We start from the raw sequence: 27,095 nt of genomic DNA on the forward strand, positions 1-27,095 counted from the left end.
GCTCGAGCTGCACCCCGGGAGCGGCCCGCGGCCCGGCGGGGCCCAGCCCAGGTGTCCCGCGGCGTGGCGGGCCGGGCGCCCGGCTGGAAGCCCCGCGCGCTGGGACCCCGGGGCAGACGCGCGGGCCTGGCACCTGCGCCCCGGCTCCTGCCCGGCAGCCCCTGGGTCTTGGCCTTGATCTGGCTGAAACTTCTCCCCAAGAAAACTATCAATGGGGGGAAGGGGGGAGGAGGGGGGACAGGGGCTCATCTGAGGCTCATGCCACCTCCCTGGATAACTTTACCAACTTTCTCTTTTTGCCAGGGCTGCTTCTTTCCTTCCTTCCTCCCTCCCTCCCTCTTTCTTTCTTTCTTTCTTTCTTTCTTTCTTTCTTTCTTTCTTTCTTTCTTTCTTTCTTTCTTTCTTTCTTTCTTTCTTTCTTCCTTTCTTTCCTTCTTTCTTTCTTTCTCTTTCCAGAGAAGGAGGCACCAGATGCACCTCCAGAACGGCCCAAGAGTCCCAGGAGTGGAGAACCCTATGAGAACAGTCTGGTGGCTTTACTGTGTCCTGGTTTGTCATCTTTTGGGTAAATGTCCAGGAGTGGCGTTCCTGGGTCATAGGATTTCTAGGGGTCTTACAAGGGGATTTAGATGATGCAGCTAGCCAGCAGACTCATTACAGGGAAAGTGCAGTGAGAGGAATGACAACTCTACTGCTAGAGGAGTTTTGCTTAGGTCTAGAGTCCACAGGAAAGAAAACTAGCGTTTTCTTTTAAATTGTATTTCATGGTCGGGATAATGTATAGAGGGCGACCCTTACATTCACCAGGTAGGGGTGCATTACTTCTCATGGTTTTGTCTCCTTTTCCCTCCCCCACCTGCTCCGGCATTGCATTTTCTTATTTCATACTAGCTCTGACTCTTAGCTTCCACTTGCCAAGACCAACAAAACTCTGAAATCATAAGTTTGCCTCCCCTGAGGCTGATGATTCTCTTTTCCTCCCTGGGGAAACAGGAGAACTTGTTTTTGCAAGGCCATCAAGACAAACGCAGCTCGACTCCATTTTCTGATGGCAGCAAAGCCACCAAATCCATGGCCATCCACATTTTTTTAATCCTCTATCCTCACATACCATCCAGGAAAATTATCCTCTTACTCCAGGACTCCATGTGTGCATGTGTGTGTGTGTGTGTGTGTGTGTGTGTGCGCGTGTGTGTGTACCAGTCCTGGGGTTTGAACTCACAGTTTAGGCACTGTCTCTGAGTGTTTGTGCTCAAGGCTAGCATACAACCACTGGAACCATAACTCCACTTTTAGCTTTTTTTGTTGATTTTGGTTTTTTTGGGGGGGGGGAATATTTAAATAGACATAAGAGAGTCTTATGGGCTTTCCTGCCCCAAGCTGAATTTGAAGCTCGACCCTCAGATCTCAACCTCCTGGGGTGCTAGGGTGACAGATGTGAGCCAGCTCTTTAGCTCAAGGCTATCACCCTACAATTTAGACACTTTTGTAGCTGGAAAAATTAATTTAGGGAATGGATTAGGAATTTTAAATATCTCAATATGCCAGGGAAGTGAGTTAAGAAACGACTTAAAGATTGTTTTAGAATTCAAAATTGTTTTGGAATTTTCCCTTTCAATTGACTTGAAAGTGTTTTCTTCTTCAGTTTTGTGTTTTATGGGCTGGAAATTTCTGTTCCAGCACTTGTGACATGGAGAGAACTAAAAAAAATAGCAACATTGCACAATTCTCAAATCTCTTGGGTCTTTTACAATGGAATTATATCTTCTCCTAATGTATCAGAAGCTCCTGTTATATTGCCTCCCTTTATTTATTAGTAGTTTGTTCCTGTTATTCAGGAGCTTTTGAACATGAAAAATTATCAATGAGAACTAGGAGGTTGAAAACTTTTCATATTTATATATAGTATGCACATACAGACAGCCTCCATCTCCATAACCCCCATCTTGAATTCAACTAACCTTGCATCTAAAATATTCAGAGAAAAAAGTATGTTTACAGTAAATAAGTGCAAGTTTTATCTGTCATTATTTTCTAGCTGTTAGAACATGACCATTTATGCAAAAGTTGCATTGGTTAGCATTACTAATTATCTAGAGATGTGCAAGAAAACGTGTAGGTTACATTCAAATGTGCTATTTTGTCAGCCTTATTTAGCACCCACGTTACTTATTGGTTTGTTTGGCTATTGCTGGTCCTGGGGCTTGAACTGGGCGCCTGGAGACTGTCCCTGAGCTTATTTAGTTCTCAAAGCAAGCTCTGTACCACTTGAGTGCCACTTCCAATTTTTCTGAGATAAAGAGTCTCACAAACGTTCCTGTTGGTCTGGCTTTGAACTGCGATTCTCACATCTCAGTCTCCTGGGTAGTTGGGTTACAGTTGAAAGCTATTGGCACCTGGCTAACCTCCCCATTTTTCTAGCTTTAGGGATTCCTATGGACACCAAGAAATCACTCTTGGAGAAGTTGTTAACAGCTGAGGGGTGGAGGATTCTGGGTCCCTGGTGTGGCGGAGAGTCAGCAGTGGGCCAACCAGTGAAGCAAGTAACAGCCTTGAGTGCTGGGATTAGAGGCTCTAACTAGGGTTCCTGAGCAGGGAGTGAAGCCATGAAGGAAGCCACCATGTGAAGGCCCAGAGTGATGGTGAAACAGTGTGGCCCGCCTCTCCTAGTACTTTTACCTAGTCTTACCTGGTATAGACGGGAATAGAGCGCTTGAAGAGTCTCCTGTCGGAGTAGGTTTCTTTCAGCATCCACCCCCACACCAGCAAATGACTGCAAATGTAGGTCTCACTAGTGCAGAAGAGAACTTGCATTTTGTGCCATGCTCGCCGCAGGGAAATGGCAATAGGAAGCACTGGAAATTTTAGCAACTTTCTCTTTCTAATTCCCGACTTAGCCAGAAAGCAAGGGTAGGACTGAGTACCAAGCAAATCACCATCTTAGGAACGTCTGGTCCACGGCCAGACCACCCTGAACGCGCCCGATCTCGTCTGATCTCGGAAGGAACGTCTGAAGGGATGCTATAAATTGACTGAGGTCGTTCTCTGAAGATGAGTAAAGAGCAGCCAAATTAGTTAAGAGACCATTTTTCTAGAGGGAAAATTTTCCAAGTAAGAGTCATGGAAGAGAAAACATGTAGTTACTTGAGTCTGCTGTCATCTCTTTTCTTTTGCCAGTCCAGGGTGCCTGGGTACTGTCTTTTTATACTTTTTCCTCAAGGCTAGCACTCTGCCACTTGAGCCACAGCACCACTTCTGGCTTTTTTTTTTTTTCTCTGTGCATGTGGTACAGAGGAATCAAACCCAGGGCGTTTTTGTGCACGCTAGGCAAGCACTCTACCACTAGGGCACGCTGCACCGTCAACTTGAATGCTGATTCTCCGTCAGCACTGATGGTTGTAACTTCTCCCACCAAGTCCACTGAGAAAGAGGGAGAAATAAAGGGAATACTCTCTCTCTTTAATGGCATGACACATGGTGCTTCAGTGCACACCCCAGGCACTGCACACAGCTTTTCAGCTAGCCTCTCTCTCTCTCTCTCTCTCTCTCTCTCTCTCTCTCTCTCTCTCTCTCTCTCTCTCTCTCTCTCTCTCTCTCTCTCTTTGCCAGTCCTGGGCTTGAGCTCAGGGCCTGAGCACTGTCCTTGGATTTTCTCAAGGTTTGAGCTCTACCACTTGAGCCTCAGCACCACTTCCGGCTTTTTTCTATGTATGTGGTACCGAGGAATCGAACCCGGGTCTTCGTGCATGCTAGGCAAGCACTTTAACCACTAGGCCAAACTCCTGGCCTATTATCTCTTTATCCAGGATTTACTCCCATGGCCATACCTACCTGCAAGGGTGGAAAACAGATTTTATCACTATTTGGAGGGAAGGGATGTGTTTTACCAAACGTTGAGCCTCTATTACCAATGGAAAAAGTGAGGAGAGAAGTTAGGGAGCCCTAGCAAAGTCTATCATAATGATTTATTTTCCATTATTATTCATTTTTATCTAGTGACAGTGGTAATATTTAGAAACTAAAACCAAGAATTTTTAAAAAATAACATTTATTCTTTAAAAACATCAAACTCCTTATTAACAGCTGAACAATGAAATCATCATATGTCATGTGGCTTCAGGAAAATGTCCTCATACAATTAGGTGAATGATATAAGTAAACAACATCTTAGTATTATCAAGAATACAATTTGATATCTTATTCCACTTTTCCCCCAAACAAGCAATAGCAGTACAGTTCGACTGGACTCAAGTATGATCCTTTTAGAAAACGGTGATCTTACGTATCTCTCTACTTTTAGTTTGCCCAGAAAACGTATTTGGGGAAGGGGAAGATGGGCAGGAATGATTGCCTTGTACTTGGTTAATCACAGAAAGGGTACAAATGACTCTGTCATCTGTATCAGGACACTTCCAAATACAGCCATTATTTTTTTCTACATTTTTAGAAATGAAAAAAAAATATAGCTTCCACTTTTTGTTAATCCCCTCAGCATGTGACTTAAAAAGAAAACAACAACTTGAACATGTGCGTGAACCAGGTGAGAGGAGCTGGCTTATACCAGGGAGAGGAGAACTCGGGCTGGGCTTTTTTCTTTTTTGGTAGAAGATGAGGGGAGTGTGTACACTGAGACCTTGCTAGGTGTGTAACCCCAGGAGGACTGACTCAGAGGCCAGATACACCAGCCACCCCCGCTTTCCTACACCTCCAGACGAGTCTGGCTTGCTGAACTTTGGGGAAACTTTGGGGATCACTGGAGTGTCTTTTCCCTGATGGAATTTTCTATAGTGGAGTTTAATCTCCCTTCCTTTCCTTCTTTCCTAAACCCTGGAACACTCCATCCCACCTCACTGTTTTTATCATACATATTGGCAACTGTACATATTCATAGATCACGTTTCTATGAGGAATTTGTGCAGGGCATTTCAGTAAGAAGGAAACAAATGCTTCTTTGTGGTTGTTATGTGTCCTTTTTTTGGAGACAAGCTCTCACTATGTAGCTTAGTCTGGCCTTGCTGTCTTCCTCTTTAGCCTCAAGGGTTCTGTGTTACCATATTGAGCTGCCCCCAACTTCTAGACAGGGAAAACATTTTGAAAAGTTTAATTCATGACCTGGGACCTAGTTTATCTCTTGGTTCCTTACTTTTACTCCCCCATCAGTGTTTTCAGTTAATGAAGCTCTGCATTTCTGGGAGCTTGGAAGTAACACCAATTCTCAACAATTCTGCTACAGCTTCTGTTCTTTGGAAATATGAAATGGAAGCTGGATATCGGTGGCTCACGCCTGCAATCCTAGCTATTCAGGAGGTTGAGATCTGAGGATTGTGGCTCAAAGCCAACCTGGACACAAAAGTCTGTAAGACTCTTTATCTTCAATTAACAAATGAATCAGAAAATCAGAAGTGGCTCAAAACAGCAGAGAACTAGCCTTGAGCAGAAGAACTCGTGCACAGCACCCAGGCCCACAGTTGAAGCCCCATCACCAGGGGAGGAAAAAGAAAGAAAAGAAAAGAAAACTAGAGAGAGGGAAGGAAGTGACTGAGTGACTTATATAAATTTAACTTCTCTGTACATCACCTTTATGACAACAATCAAAAATTAAAAATCTGAAACTAAAGCTTCCATGGAAAAGGTTGCCTTAGAGAAATCAACTAAGGACATGAAAATTCCTATTTACCAACCCTAATTTTAAAATTATGCTCTGTAAGCAGTGAGATCAGTGGAACAAGCCAATCAACCAGAGGCTGGGAAAAGATCCACATGGCTCTGGAGGAGAGGGAATGGAAGAGACTAGAGAAGGGAAAAGAGAGGAGAGGAGAGGAGAGAGTTGGGGGAAGGTAGCAAAGGAGAGGAAGAGAACAGAAAGACTATTTACATGGGTGCTGAGCTTTACTTGGGATTTTCAAACTGGGGAGTTAGGATAGAGTTCATATAAAGCTAGTTTTCTTTGTATTCTATATGGCATCGGCAGAATTTCATAACATTTTAGCTTTCACCTGTCTATCAAACACCTATTGGGTGAGTGTTTAATTTCTTCCATTTTGTTTGTATTTCATGACTTCTCTTGGCTGCCCGTCCCTTTGTATCACTCTTGCTTTCCTAGATAGCTCTTCTACTCTTCTTCCTGAAAGGAATGGAATCCAGTCTTAACCACAAGATGTAACCGTCCATCAAGAGAAACGTGATTCCCACCCACTCCAACTAGCCTTAGTTCTATCCTAGGATACCATTACCCTCCTTCTACTTCCTGTAGCCTGACCTCAGGGCCTCTCCGTCCCTCCAGAGGCCCCAACAAGGCTGCCTAATCGTGGCTTTCATTCTGTGGTTCTTCCAGCATGATAACTCAATCCAGTGTTTCGCCAAGTAGGTTGAAGTAAAAATGCCTAAGGAAGCCCCCGGCTTCCCAGTTAGCTTCAGGGTGTCCCACACGGATGTAGAGGCTGTGTGTGTCTGGCAAAATGGATGTCAGGATGGACTGTGACTTCTGTCCCATGTGTCCCTTGGGACACATGACTTGAGACACTCACTGTATGTCTCATTCTAAGACCTGGTGGCTACAGAGTCCCATCGTCACACACAGTCAAACCTGGGGGGGTCCACCCTGAGTGGCCCCATGTGTGACTCCTTACTTCCACTCCACCAGCAACTCTTCCTAATTTGGTCCCTTTTGTGCTTGATTCTCTTCCTCCTTTTCAATGTAAGCAGTCTAAGCATTCCTTATCTCTGATGGGGTCTTATTCAGTCATAGTGTAATAAAACTACCCAATGTACAATCCTGCCCATTATAAACCTGGCTGGTACTGCTGTCCTCCTGGGTAAGGCATTCTGTGGTTTTTATTGTGACTTGATTTTTATATAATCAATTAGGTATTAGTTTCTACACTTAATGTTTAAGAATGGCTGTGTTTGAAAGCTAGTTCACAGGCTCTGTAATAGAGCATTTTCTGCAGTTACTCTAGGCCCCTGGGTCCAACCACAACCCCCCCCCAAAAAACAAAACAAAACAAAACAAAACAAAAGGCAAAATAAAACAACAACAACAAAAAACCCAAGACAAAACAAAACAAAAACACACCCAAAACTCAGCTCACTAAATTCCAGAAATGTTAATCTGTGTGAACTTGACCTAGCACATTCCAAGCTCCTAGCAATTGCTCCAAAACTAATAAATAGAGCAAAAACCCTAACATCTCTAGCTTAAATAGATGAGTAACTAAGATGTAAGCATTGGATTTGGCCACCAGAGGGCAGCAGGAGATGAAGTTCTACTCTAAGAGAACTTTAGAGAAGCAGATAGCCAGGTCTATTATATAAATAATAAATTTTAATACAACAGCCGTGGAAGGATTCTTGTTTTTACATCAAAAGAGTTAGAACTCATGAGACAAAGTCAGAGTATATTGTGGGCCAGATGGCCAATATAAGATTGAGGGAAGCCTGCTTTATTTATGCCTGGCTGGGCTTTATTTATCTCTGGCTGTCCTAAGTAAAGGATCTCACAGCTTTAGGGGTTCAGAGTGGATCTGTATCTTCTCAGGGTCTTTCTAGGGAGTTTGTATCAGAGTTGGCTACAGCCTTCCCTGACTGGGTGAGGAATTATGTAGTCAGTAAAAAGGAAAAGGTGCAGTCTGTTCTCTAAAAGAGAGGAGAAAATGCTTTTCTCAAAATCCCTTTACCTTTAGTGTTATTATTAACATTGCAGAGCAGTGGGGTTCTTTATGACGTGTTCATACTTGGGTGTTACACATCAAATCATGTTTACCTCATTCCCTTCTCTTGCTCTCCCTCTGCCACTGCTCCACCTCAAGGGACTCCAGTTTGCTTTTGTGTCTTTTTTTTTTAAGCTAGATTCCACATAAAGAGAAAACACTGTGTTTGTATTTCTGACGGTGATCTCCCGTTCATCCATTTCCCTGAAAATGACACACTTTCATACATCTCCCTCACAGAATCTGATGCTGTTTTGCATGTGTACACATTTTCTTCATCTGCTTATCTGATGACTGGCTTCAAAGGTAATTCTGTGCCTTGGCTGGTCTGGATTATCTCCTACAATATAAATGGCTCTAGGGTATGCTGACTTAGTCCTTCAGATATATCCCCAGGAGCTGGACAGCAGCTTTGGACGCTACTTCTATTGTGTGGTTTTTGTTGTTGTTGTTGTTTTTGGAGGATGCACTGATTTACTTCCCCATTCCAGTGAATTCCCTGCTCCGTGTCCTCACTTGCACCAGTTGCTGTTCGATTTCTAGATGACTCATCATTCTCACTAGACCTTTTGCTAATTCTTAACTACTGGTGGATAAACTAGGACACCCTCACACAGCTGTGCCAGAGACCAGAGCTGGGGGGATGGTGAGTGGGCATGCGTGGGCATGTGTGCATGTGTGTGTGTGTGTGTGCATGTGTGTGTGTGTGCGCGCGTGTGCCTGTGATCTACTTCACCCACTTTGGTCTTTGCTTAGTCCTCGTCAGTTGTACTCACCGTCTCCACCGCCACGTGAGCCCGCTGAGAAGGATACTGACCAGCAGGAAGACGCAGCCAGCCACTGTCAACAGAGAGAGGCCAGACATGGGGGCACCAGAAGAGCCCGCCGCAGGACAGGTAAGAAAGGCCGCCAGAGGAAGTGGCCGATACAGTGATTTTTTCTTTTTCTTTCTAGTCCCCCAGCCCTCAGAGTCAGGACAGAGGCATTGTGGGTATGAAGCTGCACATTTCAAGAAAAGGGCTGTTCTTCCAGTGATTGAGAAAGTCTCAGAGAGCAGGCCTCATTAAAGAGAATGACAAGGGGGTGGTGGGAGGGAAAGGGGGACAAAAACATGAAGAGGGATATGAATGGGTGTGAAGTAATGCGCCTTCAATCCGGCGAATATAACTGTACGCCCTCTACGAATTACAAGAAAAACTGAAAAAAAAGAAAAAAAGAGGGAGCCAGGGGGTTCTGTGTGTGCTGCCACCAACGCTGACACTTGTTTAGGTGTCAGTGGCTCCCACTTCGAATCCCAGCTACTGGGGTCTGAGCTGGTTGGTATAAGACTTCTCTCAGGAATGTCAGTGCCTGGATTGAGGTCTCCAGGCTAATTAGTGTCAAAGGAAGGTGTTGTTGGGTGTGGTGGCTCACGCCTGTAATCCTAGCTGCTCAGGAGGCTGAGATCTGAGGATCAAGGTTCAAAGCCAGCCTGGGCACAAAAGGACCTGAGACTCTTATCTCCAAGTAACCTCTAGAAAATGGAAAGTGGGGCTCTAGGGTAGGGCGGTAGCCTTGAACTGAAGAGCTCAGGGACAGCACCCAGGCCAAGTTCAAGCCCCATGACTCAAAAAAAAAAAAAAAAAAAGGGTGGGGGAGAGGTGTCATTTAAGTCTGCCAACCATGCTTTGGCCTGGTGGGTCTTTTGTTTACAAAGAAAATCCCCTACCTACCTGCCAGCTGATAATCCCTTGTAAATATGAGCGTCTCCATGGTCATTGTCACTGCTTCCGTAGAGGAGTGGAAATCTGGAGAGACAGAGAGGCACGGGGCGGGGGGGGGGGGGGATGATGCTTAGTTTATGCCAAGTCTAAGTCTGGGGTGCACTGGGTTGGAGTAGCAGCTCAGTGGCTGGGGAAAGGAAGGGAGGTGAGTTCTACTCTCTGCCTGCAGGCCTCCACCTCCATCTGGGGGGTCCTTTATGCCACGCTTGTTTTAGAGCGTGAGGTTGCTGAGGCCATGTCCCTGCTCCAGAGGAACAACAGACACAGGCCCTGGTGACAGACGCTGCGTGTCCTTTCCTGGCCAGTCTGCATGGCCAAGCAGCCGTCCTTGGGGAATCCTCTGTACCTGTGGTGGGGCTGAGGCAGGGCGTCTCTGTCTCCGGGAGCTCATCTGTGCTCGCCTGCGGGTCTTCCTCACCTGGGGAGAGAGTGAGCAGGGCTTGTGGAGCCCAAGCTGGGGGTCCAGAGCCTCCCACCATGCCCCTATTCCCTGCCCTGTGCAGCTGTGGTGGGGGGGCTGGCCAGGGCACTGGGGGTAGTTTAATGCTGTCCTAGAGAGGCGTGAGGGAACGCTGACGCTGAGCGCGGAGGTCTGGGGGACCCTAAGCAATCCTTTCTTCCCTAGCAGGCCAGGCTTCCAACTTGGACTAGGAAATGGCTCATAAGGGCTTGCTAGCCTGGTTCAGTGGGTAGAGCACCTGCCAATGAGCAATATGGCAGGTACGGAGTTCAAGACCTGATCTCACAACAAAAAGGAAGAAAAAGACAAAGGAAAGGGAATGTGTCATAAGCACACACACACACACACACACACACACACACACACACACACACACACGCAGAGCTGTTGGCCTGCCCTAACCATCACGGTGGCTCCCTAGAGGCAGCATCCTCAGAGGATGCTGGAGGAGATGTCATGAGTCCTGAGACCTAGGAGGGAGCAAAAATCAAACAAAAAATCATGGGTGGATGTGAGTGGCTCCAGATTGTAGCAGTAGTGAGATTTCAGAAGGAAGGTGGTAGAACTGGACCCAGAGGCAGGCGTGCAAGGGTATGCCTGTGAATGCGCACGCCAATCCCTTCCACACACACTGGTATCACAGAGAAAGGAGCCTGGGCTTTTGCTTTTGAACGAGGGGAAGTCCTGTTGACTTGGCAGAAGTGGTGGGATTTCAACATCAGCTAGACAAGAGAAGACATTTCCATTGTGCTCTGACCTCCCCGGCCTTCCTCTTCCATTTCTAGTTAGCCCCACAGAGCCAGCCCAGGCAAAGGAGACCTTAGAGTTCACTCCACCCATTTCTTTACAATAAGAAGGAAAGCAAACACACAGATAAAACCTGAGGTCTTAGGGATCACGCGTCTTTCCCAAGGTCACAGGACAGCAGGGAAAGCCTGGGCGGCCGGATGGAGAGAAGCAGGGAGCTGCCTACCTGGAAAGGGACTCGGCTCGTCTTCATTTACGCAGGTGAGCCGAGGCTGGCTCCACCTCGTCTTTCCACAAATCATTCTGCAAGTGCTGGTGGCAGGACTGCGCTGGAGGGCTCTGTACCCCTGCATGCACTGGTAGTGAACGACCTGCCCGACCACAAAGTGATAAATTCTCCTTTGACCTTCGTGTTCCCAGAAGGGAGGCTCCCTGCAGTGATCTGGAATAGGGAAGAGAATTCGCAAGGTGAGCTGCAGAAAGCATGGCCAGAGAATCTGGATAGCTCCTGGGGAGATCGGACCGAGGTTGTGGTTCTTCCTCCTCCCTTCTCCATCCTCCTCCTCCCTTCTCCCTCTGCCTCCTCCCCCTCTCCCTCCTCCTCCTCCTCCTCCTTATCCTTCCCTGCCTCCTGAGTAGTTAGGATTATAGGCATGAGCCATCCGTGCCCAGTGGTTCTTATATTTTTATTTGTTTCATTTCTTTCCTCCAATGACATAAATTGAGCAGGCCCACATCAGGGCCCTTGCTAATTGAGACCCGGAGACCCAGTCGCTCTCGCAAACATGACCCTAGTGGGTTGGGTAAGGAAGACAAATGCAGGCAGAAGTAGAGAGAATTTCAGTGGGGAGCAGATCGGTACTAGAACACAGGTCAATGAATTATTCTCCTGACGAAGTCTGAGCCACCTTCTGAAAGAGGATGAGGTCTTCCTGAAGTAGACGAGTGTGGGAAGGGAAGTCCCGGCTGAAGGGTAGGGGTAGACTCAAGCCCATCTGGGCTTCTGAGGGGCACATTCTTGAGTAGCAGCAGCCTCCATGGGACATAGGGTAAGGGCCAAGGATAAAGCCAAGGCTCAAAGGAAGAGCAGAGGGAATCTCGGAGAAATGGAACATGATCTCTGATCAAGCCATGCCTGAAGCTGGGCCTATAGAGACTATGTCTAGCCTTCGGCGGACCCTACATTAAACCTGGGTCCAACTGATCTCTGACTTCAGAGGTCATGTCTAGTTCAGAATCTCAAAATTCCCCAGCCACTCACTCCCGTCTGATCATACAGAACTGTGTGCACTTTTTAACACCAGACAGTAAAACTACGTATATGCTCTGACCTTCTAGGTGTCTCATAGTTCATGGGCCCAAAATAACCTCTAAAAACACTTCTGACATAATGCACATCTACTTGAACTTGTGATTGAGTTACAGAATGAAGTTTCCAGTCAGTAAACTTCACAACTGCCTGAACCCTGCCTGAACCTCTCTCTGTCTCTGTCTCTGTCTCTGTCTCCCTCTCTCTCTCTCAGTCTCTCTCTGCCAGTCCTGGAGCCAGTCCTGAAGCTTAAACTCAGGGCCCGGACACTGTCTTTGGGTTTTCTCAAGGCTAGCGCTCCACCACTTGAGCCATAGCACCACTTCCAGCTTTTTCTGTGTATGTAAAAAATTGAACCCGGGGCTTTGTGCATGCTAGGCAAGCACTCTACCAGTAGGCTGTACTCCCAGCCCCTTGATTTACTTCTTATGAATATGAACTCATCAGCTCTGCGAATGTATGAATCAGAACCACCTGGCCATCTCTTGAGCAATGCCAGTAAAACGTAGGCCTCTGTGAGACCTTTCAAATGTTTCAAAGAGTCACACAGAGAAAAAAGAGCAAAACAAACATGAAATATTTCCAGAGACACCATTCCAGGAGCTACAGAATTACAATGGCCGTGGTACACAAACTTCCCTGGATTAGATCTTATTCACGTCTAATAATAGAAGCTTCAAGTAAATGCAAAATACTTTTATTAACATAAACATTTGGTAGAAAGATCAATCATGGAACCCAGCTCTTATTCTGATTCAATTATGCAAGTTGTAGCCAAATCTTTTAAGTTTTCTATATCCCAGGTTCCTCAGTCAATTGAAGAAATATGTCCCGTCCCTGGTGCATTAGTTATGTGGCCCAAATACGATTCTATATGATAGAATATGCTTCTTCGAAAGGTTATTAAAATAGTGTAAGACCATAGAGCCTTGTTCAGTCAACCACGTTCCTCAAAAATTCAAATTCATGGGCTTTCTTTATTCTTGAGATCTTAAGGATTATTCATTTGGGAAAGCTGTGGGCAGACATAGTGTGCTTTCTCACTATTCATTATCTAGGAATCACTTGTCTGGAGCTTTTAGGAATCCCCAGGAAAGGGCATGGCGGAGTCTGCAGGGAAGAGGAGAATGGCGCAGTTCTAGATGAAGGTAGCAGGGGACCCTTCCTTCCTTGGTGGCTATGTTATGTACACGCAAGGGAAGAGTAGCTCCAGGAAACGGCTCCAGAGCAGTCTTGTCGATGCCTCTCTTACCTTTGAGGTTCATTTCGTCTAAAGGCTGCATGGGACCTTGCATTTCTGTAGTTTTCCTGTCTTTTCGCTCTTCAGGCTGTGGTGTACTTTGCTGTCTTGGGACATTATTGGCTAGAGGAATGAAGCAAATAACTTGTCAAATGTTCACACAACCACATAGGGCATTTCTACAGTACTCATGAGATGATGGTCAGGCGTAAAGATGAAGAAGGCACAAGCCTTCCTTGGGTGGGGTCTGCTCATCCCTGGCCTCGCACCGGACTCCATGATTCATTCATATGCATCATGACAACGTGTATGTGTTTCTGAAGACACGAAAGATTTTTCTTCTGTCTGGTGGAAAAATCTTTGTTATGTCTATGCACCGAAAAGAGATTTTATTTTTTTCTTACGGTCCATTCTGTCAAAGCTGTGTGTGTGGGAGTGGGTGATGACAGACGGGTCCCACAACCCAGTGAATCCTCTCTCCCAACACCGTTCAGAGCCCTTAAAGCTGAAGGGATGTGGCCTTAAAGCAATGACAAGAAGTTATCTATTATATAAAATAATGTTTATGGAAATGAACTCCAGGAAAGGGAGACACATGTCTCTCTCTCTTTTTTAACTTTGTTGTCAAAAATTTAAAAGAAGACAACTTTTGAAAAGAGTTGTATCAAAGTATCCCCCAAAAAGATGGGGATCAAGCTCTAGCTTCAGGAAAGGGGAGGGTCTGTTGGGTAAAATGAGTCAATGAGGTGCTTCAACCGAGCAGCCATATTCCAGTTTCACAGGCCACACAGCCTTGGCTCATTTGTCTATTGGTATGAGTGAACAAAAGCTTAGCTCTCTCTCTCTCACTACCCTAGAAATCGCTTTCCTTTCAAGTAAGGTTTTAGTTACAAGAAGAATCACTTACAAGTATTTACACATTGGCATCTGTTGTCCCAAGATGAGTTTTCTGCACAGGTTATATAGGACGACCCATATTTTATTCTCCGGAAACCCTCTTTGCAGTCACAGTTTAACATGGTGCCCTTCTTGTAGGCAAAGGCTTTAAAGGCAGCATGGCGGACGTGTGGTGGGTCACTGTCACACAGCTCTGGGAACAGACAGGTGTATGTTAATCACCCCACTCGCACTCTCCCATCTTTGATTACGGAATGACTTAATCTCGTAATTCAGCACTGTATGTAACAGGTTTATATGTACTCATGTTTTCCTAGCAAAGAGCCACTGTATTTTCCTTTAGAATTCTTTGTATCAGAAATGGCTCTGAAGCCTCCACTCACATCCCACTCCAAAGCAAAATCTACTTCAGATTAGATGAGTAGAAAGTAAGGGTTTTCCTTTTCCTTCCCTCACAACCCTCGGTCCTCTCCTTTTGTATTCTGGTGTCGATATACAATATCTGCCACCAAACAATACTAATGATATGGGCTACAGAGACAGATGACCTTTGGTAGGAATGGAAGGTCAAGGCCAATTTTAGCCCCCAACACTATTTGAATTGCCATTCACTTTCTCTGGACAGCAAAAAGAAGTAGAACTAGCATCTACCATGCCATATCGACTATTTACTGAGTCCTTTTCGAGTTTCCTTAGTATGCTGCTCATGTCATTTTTAAGTCAGGGAAACAATTATTACACTCATTTTTTTCAGAAAGCTGAGGACAATAGGCTCAGTAGTTAGAATGCTGGTAGAGCTAGGGTCTTGAAACTCAGCTCTCTTTCCGTCTCACTATATTACCGTAGAATATTGATTCTGTGTCTATGCCAGCCTTTCCACTACAACTGCTGATCTGTTTGAACCCATTGAAATTGCTTTTGTTTTGAACCTTCTTAGTTAGAGGTGGGGCAAGTTATCAAAGTTCTTCCTACTCTTCTTAGTTCTGAGGGAAATTTGTAGAGTTTGAGTCAAGTGGCTAAGTGGTAGAGCACTTGCTTAGCACGCATGAGCTCTGGGTTCAAATCTTAATACTGCCAAACACATGCAAATTGAAAACCATCATGAAATTCCTTGTTAAAAACGATGAAACGGATAGAAGAGACTACTAGTACAAAACGACCACATGGGAACAGCTGCCGGAACTCTCTCACATTGTAAGCGGGAGTGAAAAATAGTAAAATTACTTTGGAAAATGGAAAGCTTTAATATGTATAATTTATTATTAAGGTGTGGAGGGAGGGGTTACAATTTCAAAATTCAGGTAATGAGTATAATTCTCTTCTATAGCATCACTCCCCCATTCACTTTTCTTAGTTTTTAGGAAAGTTTTTTTTTTTTAAATGTTGCTAAGTATACATCTACCCCATGACCAACAATTCCAATCTCAGGGGTTTATTCAAGAAGAGCGAAAGGATATGTCTATAAAAAAAAGATGTTAAAATACTCATAGTAGCTTTATTAAGAACTAATTTAGCAATTTAGACATCATAGACAGAGCATGATATATTTATCTGATCACTCAAACACCAAAAGACTAGTCCTTAATCCATTTATACAAAATGCAAGAAAAGGCCAGGTGTTGCCAGGTGAAGCAGCTCACGCCTGTAATCCTAGCTACTCAGGAGGCTGAGATCTGAGGATTGCAGTTCAAAGCCAGTCCAGGCCCTAAAAATATGTGAGACTCTTATCTCCAATTAATCACTAAAACACTGGAAGTGGGACTATGGCTCCAGGGGTAGGGTGGTAGCCTTGAGCTGAAGAGCTCAGGGACAGCATCCAGACCCAGAGTTTAAGCCCCATGACCCCCACCTCACAAAAAAAAGCCAATGTTTTTTGTGTGTATGCCAATTGTGGGGTTTGTGCTCAGGGCCTCAGCTTTTATTCTAGCAAAATAATAAAGCTAGCACACTACCACTTGAGCCACAGCTCAACAGCCTAACAGTGTGGAGATAAAAGTCTCATGGACTGGGGCCGGGAGTTTGGCCTAGTGGTAGAGTGCTTTCCTAGCATGCACAAAGACCTGGGTTCGATTCCTCAGTACCACATACATAGCAAAAAGCCGGAAGTGGTTCTGTGGCTCAAGTGGTAGAATGCTAGCCTTGAGAAAAATCCAGGGACAGTACTCAAGCCCTGAGCCCAAGCCCAGGACTGGAAAAAAAAAAAGTCTCATGGACTTTCCTGCGTAGACTGGCCTCAAACAGCAATCCTCAGCTCTCAGCCTCCTGAGTAAGTAGGATTACAGGTATGAGCCATAGGCACCCAGCAAAAAGGCAGATCTAAATACAGAGAAATCAAAATAGTAGCTTCTTTTAGAAGGCTGGGAACCACTAGAAGGCAGACTAGAGTGATAAAATATGTGTGTAGACATACACATTTGTCAAAATTCATGGAATTGTACATGTCAGACCTGAGCACTGCCTATAAGTAATTTTACCTCAATAAAATCGATGCTTATTGGGTGATCTACGTAATTTTCTCTTTACTTGAGAAAAAAGCAGACATGGAACCCAAAGTATTCCTCTACACAGTAGTCTCAACACTTTTAAGTCTTGAAGTCTCAACAGCCTTGCTGAATGATTGGTTGGGGCTGGTGATTTTCTAACCTTGACTTGCTTCATTTGAAAACAAGCTTCAGTGCATGAAAGAGTTAACCACATACTTACCACAGAATGTCAACCTCATTAAAATTAAAGTGTTATCAGATAAGAAAAACAAGGGTGTTGGTGGTAAAATATATTTTTGGTCTTTCTCTGAAATCTGAAAAGTGTTTTCCCTCAAATCTTTGAAACCAACTTCTTGGGACAAAATCCTATTTTTAGTTGAGATATAGTAAACTGGCAAATCCTACCCACACTCTTCTGCAAAGAGACAAAAATCTTCTGAGAAATTCGACTGTATGGGTTAGTGAGATTTTTTTTTTTAAAGCTGGATAGAAATGGGATTTCCCCTGAGAATTTTTAAAGAAAGACCAGGCAAATAAGTATGATGCAAAGTAGAGACTTAATAGCAGTAGAAAAAGAAAAACAGAAAAGACAATGTTATCACTGAGTACTCATGGCTCACATCTGTAATTCTAGCTACTCAGGAGGCTGAGATCTGAGCATCCTGGTTCAGAACCATCTTAGGCAGGAAAGTCTATGAGACTCCTATCTCCAGTTAACATCAGGAAACCGGAAGTGGAGCTGTGACTCAAAGTGGCAGAGCACTAGCCTCGAGCAGAAAAGCCCAGAGACAGTGCCAAGGCCCTGAGTTCGAGTCCCATGACCTACTAAATGAAAAAGTTATGGGAAGCTGAATGCTGGTAGCCTCATCACTGCAATCCTAGGTTGGGATCTGAGAACGGTGATTCAAAACTAGCCTGGGCAGACAAACTTGCTAGACTCATCTCCAACTAATCAGCAAAAAGCCAGAAATGGAGATGTGACTCAAGAGGTAAAGTGCCAGTGTTGAGGGGGAAAAAAAAAACAAAAACAGGCCCTGACTTCAATCCCAAGCACTGGCATAAAAAAAAGGTATGGTAAATGACAGGAAACCTGAAGTGATGACACCAACCACTGCCAACGCTATAATTATGAATATGTCATTTTATCTATTATAAATATAAATATAGAACACACAATTAAAATACATCATAAAATATTGTGGTGCAATATTAATGTAACTAAGTGAAAACTATGTCATAATTACTTCCCAAGGCATTTTTCTTATCTTTACAGACAAGGATCTTCAGCACAGATGGTTTTGTGGCTTTCTCACATCTATGCAGTTCAACCCAGGATTCAGACCTCGATCATCTAAAATGTTCTTAACTGCGGCGCATCCACCTGTCCTCCCATTGTCTGCTGTCTGCACCCTGTTTCCGTGGCCACCGTGTCCTTTGACCTTCTGCTACCCTGCCTGACATCTGTTTCAAACCCAAAGCGGACGGAGGTCGGGGAAAGGCCACCACGTGAATTCTGGGCAAGGCAGAGGGGCTGGCGCATGAGCGGGAAGAGTAGTGCTACCGTCAAGAGGGCTTAATCCTGCTGATCTCCAGCAACGGGGCCTTCATTTCTGGGCTGAAGAGGAAATGAAGACGACCCTGGAGGGCTGAGGGGACATTATGGGACATGGAGAGTTTGAGGTATCCATATGGAAGTTCAAGAGGCCTTTGGTTTGCTCAGTGAGTTGTGTTTTATTGAGCCTCTCATATATCCTCGTCACCTTAGGCCAATTACCTTATTAGGTGGCCTGTACCCTGTGGAATCTGTGCCAGTCCCATTTTACACCTGCAGAAACGGAACTGTCCAGGGGTCAGGTGCCTGCCTCCCACCAGCAGCTCCCTAAGCGACTCAACAGCCTTTAGACTCCAACCCCTCCTCCCTCCCATCTCCTCTGTCCTCAGTCACAGTTCACCTCCAACCCAAGGCTGTCTTTCTTAAACAAAAACCACACCGTTTCCCTGCCTGACGTCTCTGTGGTCCTCCATTCTACTCGGGCTAAACCCTCTGTTACACGCAAGATTGCAGATGCAGCGTCTGCTTGGCATCAGAAACCTGCACTTTCTTCGTGTGCCTCAACTCCCGAGCTTTGTGCTGAATCGTTTGTCTTTGGCCCTGCTCACTGAGTTACTCCGGGATCCTAGAGAAACAACACACAACTATATAGGAGGAGATTTAGAATGGAATTGGTCACAGGATTACCATGGCCGACAATTCCCAAAATGCACCTCCCATAGGCTAAAGAATTCAGAAAGCTGGAAGTGTTATTCATTCTGGGACAACATGCCTGAAAATCGGATGGGCTCCCAGAGTCCCAAGACCAGGGACCAGGAGAGTGGAGAGGGAGGGACTGCTAATGCCTAGGGCAGGAAAAGGTGGGTCCCTCCTCTGCCCTTTTATTTATCAAGAGATGGGTTAATGCCTCTCTCTATTGGTCAGGGTGGTTTTCGTTACTCACATGCTGCTTCCATTCAGATGTTATTGTCTCCTGGAAACACACCTCACAGACAGCTAGAAACCATATTTCACCAGCTGTCTGTGCAGCCCGCAGCCCCCATCAGGTTGCCACATAAGATCCGTCATTGCACTCGTGTTATCTTAGCAATGTCTGCCTTCTTCACTCGCTCGGCTGGCAGGCGGCCTGTTCAATGCTATCTTTTTAGCAGGAAGCCTCTTGGATTTTTCTCCAGCCTTGGCTTTGCAGCGTTCCAGAATAGCCACTGTATCACTTCTATATTGCCAGATTAGCCTGCCACTTATTTGTGGTGAGTGTGTGTGTGTGTGTGTGTGTGTGTGTGTGTGTGTGTGTACTGAGGCTTGAACTTGCTCTATTTTTTCACTCATGGATTGTGTTCTACCACTTGAGCTACACCTCCTCTCGTGGATTTTTGTGGGTTAGAGATAAGAAGATTTGTCTGCCTTGAATGGCTTCAAACCATGATTCTCCGCTTCTGGCCTCCTGAGCAGCTAGGCTTACAGGCGTGAACCACCAGCTTTTAAAAGAAGCCAAACTTTGAGGTTGCAAGTGAGGAATTTTCATGTGAAAGACAAACTCGCTGGCTGAAGTGTGTTCCATGAGGAAGGAGACAGACAGTTCAGGATGGAAAGAATATCAGGTCCGAGGCAGAGGAAACAGAGATGTGTTCCACAGATAAAAGGGAATGAATCATCAGTTCTCCTGTAACAGGGCCCAGGCATCGAGAGAGTTGCTTTCGGGGAAGATCATTTTAGGGGCTAAAAGAGTCATGGAGAACTTACCTGAGATGCCTATATGGTGTCTGTTAATGAAATCATTAAATCTAAGACTTGTGAACCAGCTCCTTGCTTTCCAGGACAAGCCAATTATTGCCTCATAGTCTCTGTTTCCTCATCTGTAAAATGGGGATGGTGACGGTGGTCCCTCTCTACTAGGGGGTTTTCCCACAAGTACAAAACGCGGGTGTCTGTGTGTGCGCCACCTGACACTTTCCAGCTCACAGTCCCCCAGCACCAGATACTGAAAATCGTGCCACAGAAATGGAACTTGAGAGACTGCAAGAGGGAAAGTGAAAGTGGCAGGCCAGTGAGTGTGAAGAAGAGACAGGCAGACGTGAGCATGGGGAGGTGACACTCTGGGTCTTGGGGGGGGGTATCCCCCTGCCCACAGGTGTGTCCCAAGATGTCAGGGAAATTGTCTTTTCATTCTTTAAGAAAGAACGCTTTCCATTCCCCCCCCCCCAAAGCTTTTTGTTTTGCTTTCCTTAATAGAAAGAGCTTTCTCTCTACAAAGTTTTTCTTGTGTTCTAAATCGGGCTCGAGTGGAGGTGTCACTACTACAGGGCCGGAAGCAGAGACCTCACGAATGCTCAGCTGGGCGACAGGCCCAGCCAGGTGTCATGGGTGGGGAAGCCACCCACAGTCTCCCCGCAGCTGACACGTGTTACACAATGCAGCCTAGCCCCAAAACTCCCAGGAAACTCTCAAAGTGCTGGGGCAGGAAGAAACTGACGTCAACCCTAGATTTCAGGGACTTCAAAAGACAATTTTTACAAATGAGTCCTTTGCCCTTTACATGGCGATGTAATAAGTCTACCTGTCTCTGGAGAGATGGGGCAATTTGCTTCAAGGGGCTCATCTATTATTGACTATCACCTTTACATTAATACGTAGTTTACAAATAGATGGGTTTTGTATGTGTATATACATCTTACAAAAAAAGGAAACACTATTTGCTTTAAAAAAGTAATAGGGACTGGAAATGTAGGTAAGTCTTAAAGCAATAGCTTGGCATATATAAAGTCCTTAATCAATCTTCATCACTGCCAGGAGAGGGGGGGAAGTGGGAAGTGGGGGGAGGGAGGGAGAGAACGGGCCATAGTAGTATATGCCTTAATCCCTGTATATGGGAGCCAACAAAGAAGAATTATGAATTCAAGGCCAGCCTATCTATCTATATCTATATCTATAATCTTCACAGGCTAGAGACATAGCTCAGGGGTAGAGTGATTGTGGAACATGGGCAAGGCTAAGGGTTAGATCTTCAGCAACACACACACACACAGACTAATGCCATCTAGATTCAGGAGATCTCTTTCTCCCTTCCTTGATGGACATTTAGGGTGGAGAGTTGCCCGCTTCAGCATGCAGCCCTCATAGAATTATCCTTAAATAGCATCTCAAAGATTCTTGGAGCCGTGATTTGATAAGTGAAAAATTCTTAAATTTTTTGGGCAAAGAAAAGGAGCATATCTTCTGTTCTATTAGTCCACATTCAAAATTAGAAGTGTTTAAGAAGAGAGGGTTAACCTTGAGAAAGCCCAAGGATAGTGCTCAGGCCCTGAGTTCAAGCCTTAAGAGGAAAGAAAGAAAGAAAGAAAGAAAGAAAGAAAGAAAGAAAGAAAGAAAGAAAGAAAGAAAGAAAAGTAAAGAAGGAAGGAGAAAGAAGGGGGACACACTATTCTGGGCTAGAGATGTGATTCAAGTGGTAGAACCCCATTCTAACAAGTGCAGAGCGCCACCAAAAAACAAAACACAAGTGAGAGAGGCAAACACTGGCGCACATGAACCATCGTGACTGCCTCTAAATGCGCTGGTCTTTCAGGAGTGATCGGCTCTGTCAACACTGTCCTCACACTCGAATCTCAGCACTGCACTTGGGTCATGATGTTCCATGGAGTGTTTTGTTTTTGTTTTCTCTCCTGGTAGCTGATGAGCGCTGGAGGCTGAGAACTGGGTCTAACTGTCTGTTGCTAACCTATGTCCCACCCACAGTAATTGCTCAGGAAGCATGTAACAAATGAAGAAATAAGCAGATGAATAGATCCACAAGTAACCAGAAGTCCTGTCACCACGGGAGACCATCCTCATCCCCTGTGGCTTCCTTCTCCCCTGGCCTCATCTTAGCGGTGTGCCTCCTTCTCTCCCCCGTGTAGCAGCGCTTCGCTCTGCCCCTTGGCAGTGCATAGCAGAGCTATCTTTGCCTTTTTTAAACTGCTAAGAGGAGAGAAAACAGTGGGCTTCTGAAGGAGGTATCTATTTTGGTCCCAATAGAAGAGTGGGTGATGCTGTGGGCAGAAATGGCAATTCCTAAACAAGACGTGGTGACTCATGCCCAGAGGTGCTCAGAATTTCCTCTGTTTTCTGAGCTGCTGAGGCAGCCTTGAAGGTGATGTTTTCTTTGAAGCACAGTCAGACACAAGGAAGACACTGCACAGTGATCTTTAAGGAGGAGGATGGCTGATGGGGAATAGGAGGAGGCAGAGAACCCAGCCTCCAAGACAACACGGGGCCTTTAGGTGTTGTCCAAGATGCAGGTCACTGCGGCTGGCTGGGGAACTGCTGTTTCTGACAGTGGCTCTGGTCTACAGGCCCAGACCCTCAGTTTATCCAGATCCATGAAAGAGCAGTGGGGACACGCCTCATAACATTCTCCTGTCACTTTTTTGTGCGTATGCTGGTCCTGGGCTTGAACTTATGGCGTGGATGTTAGCCTTAAGTAGGACGTTTCCATTACCCTTCTCTTTTTATAGAAATGGGTCTAAAGTCATCTGCTCTGCATGTTTTTTCTTTTGTTGCTCTTCCAACAATGTTGTTAGGAGGGGTTCGGCTTTCCCGTCCACTACTTACAGAGTTCATTTTCTTATTCTATTTGCCATTGGCCTCAGGTGACATTTTTCTGGGCCACAAAGGAAGCAGAGAAAGAGTTTGAATAGCCACTGAGATGAAGGCTATGATGCCTGAGCAGTGTGGAGCTATCAGAAGAATGATGTCCACCAGGAAAATTAAACAAAAAGAGCAGAATAGCCAAGGTTTTTAGCAAAACATTTTACAAATGTTACAAATAGAGTGGCAGAATTACGAAGCACACCAGCCATTCTTGTTTTTGGTTTTTTTTTTTTTTGCCAGCCCTGGGCTTGAACTCGGGGCCTGAGCACTGTCCTTGGGCTTTTTCAAGGCTAGAGCTCTACCACGTAAGCCACAGCAACACTTCTGGCTTTATCTATGTATGTAGTACCGAGGAATCAAACCAGGTCTTTGTGCATGCCAGGCAAGCACTACCACTAGTCCACTTCTGGCCAGACCAGCCATTCTTTATGGCCATCTCTGTCCATTGTTGTGGATGGAGCCAGTTGTTTTGTATAAAATTATAAAGTAAATTCTTCTCAGTGTTAAAAATGAACATATGCAAAAGTACTCTATCAGACTGCCTATTGAAGACACAGCGTTTTTCTTCTTTTCTTTCCTTTTTTATTTTGATCCTAAAGTGGGACTCAAACTCAGTATCTGATGCTTTTATTCATTGGCTAGTGCTCTGCCACCTAAGCTATGCTGGTAACCTTAAGACACTTTTTTTCATATAGTTTTTATTGTAATTAATAGAAGGGTTATATTGTATTCACCAGATGGTAGGTGCATTACTTCACAAACATTGATACCCTTTCTCCTGTCTTGGTCCCCATTTCCCTCCCCCCACCCCGCCCCTCATCTTGTTTTCCCCCTTCCCTATTCTATTTCAAATAACCAAATAAACATATATCCAATATATCAGATAACAAGATAAAATACTGTAACAGTATGAGATAACCAAGGGACAGCAAAAGAGATGAGAGATAACATGGTACATTAAGGACAACAATCACTCATTATATGGCTTTAAGACACATTATTTTTAAAGCAAAGTAATGATTGGACTGAGAGGTATTCATAATGATTATCAATGCCCCGTTCTCTATCTGGAACATGACCAAAGTATCAGTAGCAAAAATAATCTGGGATCTAGAGGAAGTGATGGGTTAAACGCTCGGTGTGTTAATGACAAAATGGAAGATGGGAAACTCTTGTTGGCAGTAGGCTTTACAAGAAGGTAAAATGTAACTAAATTTCATCTTACTGGGTTTCCACACTTGGTTTTAGTCTAAGGGATGAAGATTTGACCCTAGAATTCCTGGAATGAAAGAGAGATAATCCCTGGCCAGGTAACCTCTGAGAAGTTCCACCATTCTGAGAAGGTGCCTTCAACAGTGCACTGGGCTGGCAACATCAGGATAATTCTGTCTTAAACCGTACCCCAAGATGCAGTTACATAGGACAAACAATATTTCCCTCCTACCCCATCACCACCTTAAGGGGTGGCTCTGGCAATTTTCAGAATGAGACAGCTAGAAATTATATGTGATGGTAGGCAGTCTGATTTTTTTTTTTTATGAGAGGACTCTCACCCTTGAGAAAGAGGGAGACTTGTTTAATAAAGACTGGGTTTATCCTAGAGGGATTATTTCCGGCCTTTGAGTGGTCTCTGAGCCATTTACTGATCTCAGAAACTCAATGTAGTTCTTTTTCGTAGGCTACTAGAAGTCACTGGTGGCCCAGCAAAAGTTTTAACTTCTTACCCAAGCCTTTGGGTCATTCTTTTTCCTCTACCTATTTTTCTAGTCCTAATTCCATCATGTGTGCATCCCTGTCCAGTGCAGACAACACAATGGAGCACTTGCCATTTCCTAGTGACTCTTCTCTACCTGGTATCTCCACTTGCAGCAACTGACCAGTGCCTGCGGCTCTGTAAGCATGCCGCCTTTACAAGCTTCCCCACCGCTCCCATGGCTTAAGCACAAGTCTCCCTGTGATCCTGTTATCCAAGCAGTCTTGGATACCCTACATCTAGGGTAAGCCAGGTGCCAGTGGCTCATGCCTGTAATCCTAGCTCCTCGGGAGGCTGAGACCTGAGGATCACGGTTCAAAGCCACCCCAGAAGGAAAGTCTGTGACAATCTTATCTCAATTAGACACCAAAAAGCCAGAAAGAGCTTTAGCTCAACTGGTAGAGTGCTAGCTTTAAACAAAAGAGCTCAGGAGCAATGCCCAGGCCCTGAGTTCAAACCTCAGGACTGGCGTGTGTGTGTGTGCGTGTGCGTGTGTGTGCGTGTGTGTGTGTGTGTGTATGAATGAACTTGAACCACAGCTCCACTTCTGGCTTTTTGCTGATTAATTGATGATAAGAGTCTCAAGGTCTGCTCGTGCTGGCTTCCAAATAAGATCCTCAGAACTCAGTCTCCTGAATAGCTAAGATTCTAGGTGTGAACTACTAGTGCCTGGCTATTTTCTCTTCTTAGCACTTTTTTTCCGGAAGCCAATCCATATTTTACTTCTGGAAATTAAGGAGATAAAGTTACATACTCTCAGAAAAATGTACATTCATATCTATCTTTCTGGGTTAGCAAAGGAAGATATTAATAGAAAATCCACACTCTATTAAAAAGGGTGGTTTGAGGTATGAGTTGGTGGTTTTATTTCTTAAACTATCTGAGAAAACCCAGGATGATGAAATTTAAAATTTGCATACATAGTCATCAATATTGTATAGACACTGAGAAATATGACAAATAATGTTCTGATATGAAGTATATTTATATCTTCTAAAGTTTCTATAAAAATGCACTTGCCTGAGTTTCCTAGTTACTCTTTACTGAGACAGCAAAGCGAAGTATTCATCTTTGAAATAAAACTTTTCTAAGGTCTTAAATTAGCCAATATTTTACTGTCATAGATTAACCGGAATTCACAGACATCTGGAGTAGCTTTTTTTAAAAAAATATTAGCTTACAGGTATCTTATTATGATGAGCGATGCAATAGAAAACTAGATTTGTGAGAACATTTCTTAGGTATGGTGGTATATGCCTATAATCCTAGCACTTGGGGGACTGAGGCGAGAGGATCGAGAGTTCCAGACCAGCCTGGCTTACGTCCTGGGATCCTGTCTCAAACAAATAAACTTTTTTCTTGAGGAATCTGCTCATTGGAATCATATTAAGAGACAAATATCATATAGTATGCTCTTGTATTCTTCTCAGAATCGACAGTCAAGAACCGTGAGCGAGCCAGGCATGGTGTGCCAACTTAGTCTTAGCTACATGGATGAGGCCAGTTCAGGAAAACAGGAAGGTCCTCATCTTAACCAATATTAGACTGAGCATAGCCTGTCATCCTAGCTACACAGACGATATAAATAGAAAGATTCCAGTCTAGGACAGCTAGGACATAAAAAGCAACAGCCTATTTGAAAAGCAATGGAAGTAAAAGGGCTGGAAAGTGGCTTAGGTGCTGCAATGCCCAACTAGCACGTAAAAATCTCCAGTTTTGTTCAAACACCAGCACTTAAAAATCAACAAAAATTTAAAAAAGACTGTAAATGGAAAGAGAACCTGTATCATCCCTAACTTTTTCTTCTCATAAACCAGAGGTCGTGCAGTCATAAAAAGGAGACCTCAGGGGACGCCGTAAAAGACTGAACCCAAGACTCAGCTCCCTTCTGGAAACTTTCTATGTTAGTGCCCCTTCTGGAGCCATAACTGGAGAAAGGCAGTGTGCCTTAACCTCAGGGTATTTCAAGGGCAATCCAGGGCATCTTCCTTACCTGTCAGACAGCCAGGCACCACGAGGGCTGTGCACAATCCCCACATCAGCAAGCTGGGCTCCATGCTCCTGGCACTTGGGATGGGCCTGGGGCAGTAAGAGGAGGCGTTTCTGTGCCTTCTATGGGGAGGCTGTCAGCCTCTTCCTTCCATTGTGCCGGGAAGATTCCAGAGGAAAGGACTGACCCACTCACCCAGTCCTGTTTGCTAGTCTACCCCGCATGATGGACTGAGGAGCTGCTCTCTCTAAATATTAGAGCAATGCGTTCAGCCAGGAAATTGTGCCCATCTCTTCTCTGATCTCAAAGATAGGAAGTGTTTTCTGATGACAATAGAGTTTGTGGTAATTTTTCAAAGTAGGGTTTTTTTTTTTTTTTTTTTCAAGTTCAATTGTGAGGAGGTGTGGGCTGGGGTTGGGGTAAAGGATTAAGCTTCATTTATGAATCCTTTCTTCAGCTTGGGGTCTGCCCCTAGCCACAAAACTTCCTGAAGACCCAGAAGGCGCTGCAGGGTGAGAAGCAAAGCCACTCAAGTGTGGAAAGGCAGTTTTGGCCATGACAGA

At 44.8% G+C, this 27,095-nt stretch overlaps 1 protein-coding gene across 1 annotated transcript; it reads right to left on the reverse strand.

Annotated features, from left to right (window-relative positions):
- Nucleotides 1-5,493: 5,493 nt before the first annotated feature.
- On the reverse strand, nucleotides 5,494-26,816 carry Il2ra (interleukin 2 receptor subunit alpha). Its single transcript, XM_090318842.1, has 8 exons — nucleotides 26,536-26,816; nucleotides 14,136-14,318; nucleotides 13,241-13,351; nucleotides 10,906-11,121; nucleotides 9,819-9,890; nucleotides 9,422-9,496; nucleotides 8,486-8,549; nucleotides 5,494-6,124 (listed from the first exon to the last, which is right to left on the reverse strand). Exons 1-8 carry the CDS (start codon nucleotides 26,597-26,599, stop codon nucleotides 6,100-6,102), a joined length of 810 nt encoding a protein of 269 aa, XP_090174968.1. The 5' UTR covers nucleotides 26,600-26,816; the 3' UTR covers nucleotides 5,494-6,099.
- Nucleotides 26,817-27,095: the final 279 nt, after the last annotated feature.

This window comes from Megascapheus bottae, chromosome 26 (assembly GCF_031878675.1).
Source record: "Megascapheus bottae isolate mThoBot1 chromosome 26, mThoBot2.hap1, whole genome shotgun sequence".
Classification (NCBI taxonomy): domain Eukaryota; kingdom Metazoa; phylum Chordata; class Mammalia; order Rodentia; family Geomyidae; genus Megascapheus; species Megascapheus bottae.

Bases quoted from the DNA above. Each gene is read 5' to 3' on its own strand.
- Il2ra (XM_090318842.1), bottom strand. From the start codon at position 26,599: ATGGAGCCCAGCTTGCTGATGTGGGGATTGTGCACAGCCCTCGTGGTG. The intron at 13,352-14,135 runs GTAAGTGATTCT...TCATTCCTCTAG, and splicing joins ATGCCAATGTGTAAATACTT to CCAATAATGTCCCAAGACAG. The intron at 11,122-13,240 runs GTAAGAGAGGCA...TCCCTATTCCAG, and splicing joins AGACGAAATGAACCTCAAAG to ATCACTGCAGGGAGCCTCCC.